At 43.3% G+C, this 8,867-nt stretch overlaps 1 protein-coding gene across 1 annotated transcript; it reads right to left on the bottom strand.

Annotated features, from left to right (window-relative positions):
• Positions 1–959: 959 nt before the first annotated feature.
• Positions 960–3,280, bottom strand: LOC105881590 (DENN domain-containing protein 1B-like). Its single transcript, XM_020286768.2, is given in 3 exon segments — positions 960–1,304; positions 1,307–1,410; positions 1,458–3,280. Coding segments are annotated over 3 exon segments (2,160 nt in total). The 5' UTR covers positions 3,235–3,280; the 3' UTR covers positions 960–1,025.
• Between the last annotated feature and the right edge of the window lie 5,587 nt (positions 3,281–8,867).

The raw sequence follows: 8,867 nt of genomic DNA on the forward strand, positions 1-8,867 counted from the left end.
AACAGACTGTGACCCAGGTATGAACTATTGTCAATACTGGCTCATTGGTTGTGACAAACGTCCACACGAATGCACAGTGATGGTAACAGAGAAACAACAGTGATGTGTGGGAACTCTATGCACTATCTTTGTCATTTTCCTATGAATTATTTTTAAAAGGTAAATTTGAGATAATGACATGAAACATTTTGATAGAGAATTATTAGTTGAAGAAAAAAAAAGGAAAATCTTTGCCAGGACAGTTTGTTGCGTTTGGCTTTCGCAGGGTAGATGCCTGGACAGCAGAAGCAGACAGAGAGACCGGGAAATGCTCAAAGTGTCTCACCTGTAAACAGAAGTCATTAACTTCACATTATAATTCAGCACTTCATATATTTCACTGAATACAAGGTAAATGTATACCTTTATATTTTTTGGAGAACATGGCTACAATGCCCTCATATAAGCAAATTAAGTATTTCTACAAAAGAGCTTTTTAATCTTGAAAAAAATGACTTTTGACCTTGATTTGATGAATAGAAAGTCATTATTGCTCCAAACACCAATAACTCATCCTTCAGATTTCACGTGTAATTTCATAAATTATGTTAAGTATGCTTAGCACAGCTTTAAGATTAAGGCAATTAGTGGGTTGACAGTTTCATCAGTTTCAGGCTAGTTTTGATCAGTTCATGCTCAACCAGGTTAGTGCAGTAGCGACTGGTTAGGTGCATGGCTTACTATGCATACATAGTTTAATAGAATGAATGGCAGTAAGCACCAAATACTAGGAGATCATATGTTCAATACATACATGTACATACAGACTAGTACCTGATTTAAAGAGCACAGTAGAATAATCTGCTTCATATTTAAAAATCAACGGATAACATATATCCATGAAATGAACAAGTGGGAGAAACATTTGTTCCCAACGGAAAAAAAATTAAATAGTAGTAAGAGGTGTCATTCCTACAAATAATTCTGTTTATTGTTCGGATCACAGGGAATCCTGAAACGTCTCTGCAGAAGCTGGGATGTGAGACTCAGGCTTGGTTTCCACTCGTGCTTTCTTCTGAAAAGTTCGGGCTCTGCTGGAAGTCGGACGCCCTGTGGCCCAGCGACGCGACCTCGTGCGGCAGTCCGGGGGCTGCCGGAGGCTCTTGGGCTTCTTTTTCCCACGGAACGAAAGTCGAGGGATGCCGCCCGGGGCGGGGTAAGAGTGGATCGTCGGAGGTCTGGCTTAGTGTCTCCTCCTCTTCTATCTTTCCTTCATCAGTCGAGGAACCTCCAGGGGCCGCGAGGTGGACGTCCGCTCCCGACGCCGCCCCGGCAGGGCCACCCCCGCGTCCGCGCTGGGCGGCTTCTCGCTGCTCTCCTCCCGCAGGATGGAGAGGGACTCGGCCGGCCCGCTGGAGGACACCCGGCCCGCTGGAGGACACCCGGCCCGCTGGAGGACACCCGGCCCGCTGGAGGACACCCGCTTGCGGGGGCCGGGGGCAGGTGCCGGCCGTGAGGGGCGCAGTCGTCCTGGCCCAGGTGCCACTCGGCCTGGCCGCCAGAGCCGCCGCCCAGCAGGGCCAGGTTGCTCTCGCTGGGGGCGTTGGATTTATTCGTAGGTTTGCAATCAATATCATCCATGGATCTAAAAACGTCCAAGCTCCTCGCGGCTGCCAGCTTCCCCTGGTCCGAGCTGTGTGTGCTCAGGGTACCCAGGATCTCTCCCAGCAAGTCCATCCCTCCTGAGCACGGCGTCTTCACTCCGGTTTCCACAGAGTCGTCACTTTCATAGAAATAGGCAGAAGCTTCTTCGCCGTCTTCCGAAGACACCCTGCTTGCTCGTTCGCCGTCCTCGTCATCCTCGTTGTCCAGAGCACCATCGAGGCTCTGACGAGGTCTTTTTCAGCGGGCCTGGGCAAGCCTGAGCTTTTCGTTTCCTCCCTTTTCGTTATGCAGCATGTAGACTGGGGTGTGCTGCACAGAACCAGGGCAGGTCCCATAATCTTCTTCATTTTCCTTGTGTTTTAACTTACTCCTCACTTCCTTCAGCCCCAGCTTTGCATGACTTTTTGCAAATTTATACGCTGTCCGCACAGCAGGAGTGGCTTTGGTCACTGCTGTGTTGAACAGTGCTCCTCCTTTCTTGACTGTGTGCACCCACTGCTGATAGGACCTCGGGTTCCCTCCACAAAAGCCCCCTGAAGTGATCTCTTCTTCAAATACATCAGAGAAACCTCTTCCTGCATTTAGCTTTGCCAGTCGACCATCAATAAACTGCTTAAAAAGTTGGAGGTTAACTGCAGTTCCCAAGAATTGCTTCATCACACTTGAGCGGTGCTTGACGCAACTCTCTTCGCAGAAAGTGACGGGCTCACCGGGTTTGTGTCTCAATGCATCTCTGTAGGATCCAGACAAAGCAGCCTGCGCCCTAAGAAAGGCCCTGGCTACTCCATCACCCGTAGCTGTAGACTGCTTCTTCAGTTTATTTTTCAAGGCCGAGACCACATCACTGGGTAGGTTGTGCAAGTCGTTAAACGGTGACTCTAAAGTGTTTGCATCAACATTTAACATGACCGCATCTTCTGATGATTTGTTTTTCACTCTCTCTGTGATGCTGGAGTGTATTCCAATCAGGTATGGCATCGGGGCACAGCGGTAGTGCAGCAGGTGGGGAGGGAGCACGGGGATGTAGATGCGCTGCCAGTACATCAGGCACAGCAGAGCCGCAGACCCGTGCAGACACGCGGTTGAAGCGCTCAGTTTGCCGGAGGTGACGAGGACGCGCCGCTCGTGCGCCATGCGGGCCTGCAGCGGCAGCACGGTGCCCGCGTCCACCGCCACAAAGTGCTCCGCGAGGTTCCCACTCTCGGGCATTGTTGGGAGCCCAGTCGCATCAGGGGCGATGAAGTAGGAATGCACACTCAAATTGGCAGGAGTGTTTGCCTTTGGTACTGGGTGGGGATAGAGTGCTTTGAGAGTTTCATTCAAATCATTGTCCAGTTCCTTAGCCAAGTAATCTGCCAGAGTATTCAGCAGCTCGTAATACACTGCAAACCATGGCAGGTAACTAAGGATGCATAAACAAATTTTGCCTCCTGATGTGAGTCTGCAGAATCCAGATCTCTGCTTACTTTCAATGTCTGTCAGTACAAAGGTAAAGTGCTGTCCAACTTGGTTTTGAGACACCCTTTTAACGTCAAAAGGGAAACAGAACTTTGGCACGCTCTGTAGTACTTCCTTCATTTTCAGAGGCATGACATTGCACTTTCAATACCAAGTCAAAGGTTCTTTCTGGATTGGCCTTGGTCCTGCGGTCCACGGTTGCACGTCGGAGCGGAGCGCGGCCGCCGCCAGCCAGCCAGCCCGCCGGGAGGCCGGCTCCTCACAGCCCTACGGCGGCTCCCTGTCGGCCGCCAGGCGCTTCCCCGCAGCCCCCGCGCCCCGCCCCCGCCTCTGTGACAGCAGCGGCGCGGCCGCCGCCCCCGCTGGCCGCTCAGCCCGGGTGCCTCCTGCAGACCAGGAAGTCGGCAGGGCAGCGGCCGGGCAGGGGCGCGGGGACGCGCCGGCTGCTCCCCAATGCTGTTTTTGAATTTCATATTTTCTTTCTTTTTTTAAATTTTGGAGTATTATGGGGGCACAAATGCTTTGGTTACATAAATTACCTTTGCACTACCCGACAAGCATGCCCATTCCCCAGACAGCATGCACTGCATCTTTTAGGTGTGGATTTACTCATCCCCTCCTCCCTCTCCCACTTGTCTGACACTCTATGAATGTTATTTCCCATATTTGCACATTAGCATTAATCAATTAGTACCAATATAAATGGTGAGTGTATGTGTTATTTGCTTTTCTATTCTGTGTTACTTTTCTTAGAATAATGGACTCCAGCCCCATCCAGGATGATATAATAGGTAGTTCACTATTTTTTATGGCTGAATAGTACTCCATGGGATACATATACCAAATTTTATTAATTTGCTTATGTATTGATTGGCACTTGGGTTGTTTCCATATCTTTGCATTTGTGAACTGTGCTGCTATAAACATTTGAGTGCAGCTGTCTTTTTTATAGAATGTCTTTTTTCCTTTGGGTAGATGCCCATGAGATTGCTGGATCAAATACCAGTTCTATTTTTAGTTCTTTGAGGTTTCTCCACACTACTTTCCGCAGAGGTTGTACTAGTTTGCAGTCCCACCAGTGGTGTGAATGTTCCTGTCTCTGCACATCCATGTCAATATTTGTTGTGTTGGAACTTTTTAATGAAAGAACTCTACAGGGAGAACTACACAACACTGAGGAGGGAGATAGCAAAGGATATAAACAGAAAATCATATGGACAATCATATCGTGCTCATGGATCAACAGAATCAATATTCTTAAAATGTCTATACTACCCAAAGTGACCTACATATTCAATGCAATCCCTATTAAAATACCAACATCATTCTTTACACATCTAGAAAAAATAATTCTACGCTTCTTATGGAACCAGAGAAGACCCCATATAGCAAAAGCGACCTTAAGAAAACAGAACAAATTGGGAGGCATCAGTCTACCAGATTTCATACTATACTACGGGCCATAGTAACCCAAACAGCATGGTACAAACACAAGAACAGAGACATAGACCAATGGAACAGGACAGAAAGCCCTGATATAAAACAATCCTCATATTGTCATCTGATCTTTGACAAAGCAGACAAATACACACACTGGGGGAAAGAACCCCTATTCAATTAATGGTGCTGGGGAAACTGGATAGCCACATGTAGAAGACTAAAACAGGAAGCGCATCTTTCACCTCTCTCCTCTCACAAAATAAACTCATGATGGATAATGTACTTAAACCTAAGGCATGAAATCATAAGAATTCTAGAAGAAAATATTGGAAAAACTCTTATAGACATCAGCCTAGGCAAATAATTTATGAAGAAGACCCCACAAGCAATCACAGCAACAACAAAAAGAAATACATGGGACCTGATCAAATTAAAAAGCTCTTGCACAGCCAAAGAAACTATCATGAGAACAGACAACTTACAGAATGGGAGAAAATATTTGCATGCTACATATCTGATAAAGGGCTGTTAACAAGAATGCACAGGAAAATCAGAAAGAAAAAAATCAAACAACCCCATTAAACAGTGGGTAAAGGAAATGAACAGAAACTTTTCAAAAGAAGATAGACTAGTAGCCAAGAAACTTATGAGAAAAAAATGCTCAGCATGCCTAATCATCATGGAAATGCAAATCGAAACCACAATGTGGTATCATTTAATTACAGTGAGAACAGTTTTTATCAAAAAGTTCCAAAACAACAAATGTTGGCATGGAATTTCATATTTTCAAAACATAATTGTCCTGTACTCTGTACTAGCCAGAAGCCCTGAAGTCAAATGGCCTGATACCAGAACACTTTTATAACATAATTGGTCTGCCCATTAAAATCTTATTATTAAATCTTCATGGTTTTCCCTAAACTATCATCTGTGAGCACATGGTATGAAATAACTTTGTCTAAAACTCACCTAAGCATCCAAGAAACAGTTACATGGCAAACCTCTAAACAGTTTTGGAACATTTATAGAGTATGGAAACTGAGTAATATGTGATACAATCAAACAAAGAGCAAATCACCTCTGTAGAATGAAGGAGATTTTAATTGGGGAGAGTGCAAAGCCATAAACATTTTGCTTGCAGAGTTATAAATGTGGGCTAACCTGATTATAAGGTGAGTTAGAATGACTATACTTCATATATAATTGGTGTGACAGAAACACACGGCTCAAAAAGAATGAAAATTAGTAGGTTAAGCATATACTGGGCTGTGTGTTATTATTCAGTACACATTTATTGACCTATAGCTAGGATCTGGGGGTACGGAAGTGAATAAAATGAACATGGGCCCTACCTTTATGAAACTTACACCAAAGGAAGAAGGGAGCCTTGAGTAAAACCTGGAGACTGTGATGTCACCACTGTAAATTTCTGAATATTTCAAACAACAGGAATTTCTGAAATTTGTCTACCAAAGATAGAAAGATGTATCTATAGGTGAATTGTTTCCCTGGATATGGCAGCTTAATGCCACATGAAGTTCTTCATAAGATGCTACTCACAATTGAATTCTAAATCCAGACTCAGCGTGTGGCCTCTAGGCAACCTGCACAGACTGATGAGCACCCTGACAGAGCTGATATCAAGATTTTCTCCTTTCTCTCACATTGCCTCTGTCTACACTCCTACCTCCCAGAACCACTAGTTGTCTCACATAATTTTTGTAATAGCAATTGTGTTGATATTATATCATGTACACTGTTTGGCTAGGAATTTGCTTTTGTTCTTAATTTTTTAGGTACTGGGCTGGTATTATGAAAGTTGTACCTTTTCACTTGGGAAAGTGGAAATTAATTAAGAGCCTTCATGTTGGAGCAATTCAAATTTGGAAGCACTAAAGGAGCCTCACCCAATTTCATCAGTAGAGAACTTAGAGATTGGCCATATAAAAAGGAATTTTGACCACCAAATAAGGCACTCGTCCTTACAATAAGACAAAATGAAATTGTGGAGGAGAAGTTTTGGACTTCTAATTGTTTGGACTTTCATATACAACAAAAGCATACTTCATATTTGTATTTTAATGTCTTTCTGAAATTTTAATAAGAAGAAAAACTTATATTCAGAGCTGATATTCATATGCAGTTTAATTTTGTTGGTATTATTTTGTATATTTTAACACTGTTGTGAGTGTTCATTTTATAGCTTCTGTTGAGCTGCACTGAATATCATGACTAGACATAATTTGGGGTGAGAAATGGATTAGAGAATGCATTTTGGCTGAGAGTGAAGTGCACTCTTGATATTAAATCAATTTATGCTGTTTTCTAGAGAGAGCCCATTAGGATAGACTGCTGGATGGATGATTCAGGCAGTTCTCTCTAGTTGCCTGGAAATAAGCTGGCTAAAGTCGATCAGCTTCCTGCTTTCTCCCCTGCAGAGGGGGAGGGCAAGTGAAGATGCTGCGGGTTCCAAGGTTTTAGGAGAAGAGAGAGAAAGAGAATATTCTCTTGCATTTTTAATCCAGCTTTATCATCAATAAAACTAACATTTTATTTTGATCCTCAGTTGGATCCTTATGTTTATTCTCAGAGATGAGGAAGTTGGCAGAAAGGTGATTGATTAGGCTCCCTCAGTATACATTGTTACATTATTCTATTGTCAGGATTAGGATTGTTAGGATACTTCACAAAGCCCGAGTTGCTTACAAGTGAATGGATGGATTGATGAAATTGGAGTTGATAACTTTATTTAAATTTCTTCCTAGCCTGAGCCTAACATATACAAAGAACTATCAAAATCTTCTCCAAGTGCCTGCCAAGCTAAGTTCTGTGCTGAACACACTACAAAGAGAGTAATACTCTATTGATCATCACAGCCTTTTGATGAGACCCAAGATAAGATACTACCCAGGGGAAATTAGCATCTCTCCTCTTCTCTTCCATATTTACAGTAATGACCTTACCACATGCTCAGATGCCCAAGTCAGAACCTAAGAGCGCACCTTCACCTTTTCATACTCCCATTCTGCAGATCATCCATTAGGTTCCTCTACTCTATTTCTTAAATGTTTTTTTCCCCATTATCATCTACTCTTCCTCCTTTGCCACCACCCCATCCCACAGCCTGATCACACACTGATAGCCTCTAAAAAGGAATTCCAGTCACTACTCTGACCTGTGTCCAGCCGCCTGTCCACGCTGACTGGTACCACCTTTTCATAATACCATCTGAGAACGTTGCTCGCCCATGGCTCTCTGTGGCCCATCTCCACAGGCTGTTTATTTTGAGAGACCTTTATATTAATCAAAAATTTCCTCTCATCAATATCCTGTATTGACTCTTCTTTAAAACAGGAAATCACATGGTAATATCTGAGTGTGTTCTACTGTGAATGGCTAAGAGCTGGCAACTGTATTTTATTATCCTGATATTTTATTATCCTTATCTTTTTAATCATTAAAATATGTACCATACCCTCTTGAGAAACGTTATATTGGGGACTATTGTTTGTTCCTTTGGACTTCACACCATGTATTTTTTTTTCTTGAAAAATATCTCTCTGTTTGACATGAGTTTGTCTTCAACGATTGCTTTACCCTCAGGGCAGAGACAGGCTGTCCATTTTCAGCGTTCTTCTATCCATGTTTTCTTCTCCTTTGCCTATGCTTCCCCAAGAGTCTCTTATACACAATGACACAAGGCCACCAGCTTGTTGCCACTGGTCAGCCACTGGACTATCTGATCACCACGATGCACCAGCTGCATATACTGCTCACCAAGGCATGCTGGAGAGGCTGCTGGCTATGTGTCAAGCTCCTGACCCTCATTTTACAGTTACCCTAATCCAGTGCCAAACAGTTCTGGCCATCAATCCCATAAAATACCCAAAGTTAACTTGTGACATACCCAAACACATCGTAAGCCCAGAGGGTAGGTATTTTTTTCACCCTCTTCTTTTTCCATTATTTCCGTATCTTATATTTGCAATAAAATTGCCATACCAAAAATTGTCTCAGCAGAGGCATGCATGAAGCTTTCCCACCAGACTGCAAATCTTTGTGGCCATGAATAGAAGCTTAGCCCCAGAGACTTCTGTGATTCTGTGATTCAGCTGATGAATTTGCGTGACCCTTTTGTTGAACTCCATGATCTCTAGCCTGAAATACAAAGGTGTGAAACAAGCTCCAAATAAAATATTTAAAGGACAAACTTTATTCATAAAAATAAGTGAGAAACTTCAGAACTTCTAGAGGAATCTTGAATATCTTTCATTAGCAGCTTTCAAAAACCTATGCTTTAAATAGTACTGTCTTTAATTTCATGT

Source organism: Microcebus murinus, chromosome 4, assembly GCF_040939455.1.
Source record: "Microcebus murinus isolate Inina chromosome 4, M.murinus_Inina_mat1.0, whole genome shotgun sequence".
In the NCBI taxonomy this organism is placed as follows: domain Eukaryota; kingdom Metazoa; phylum Chordata; class Mammalia; order Primates; family Cheirogaleidae; genus Microcebus; species Microcebus murinus.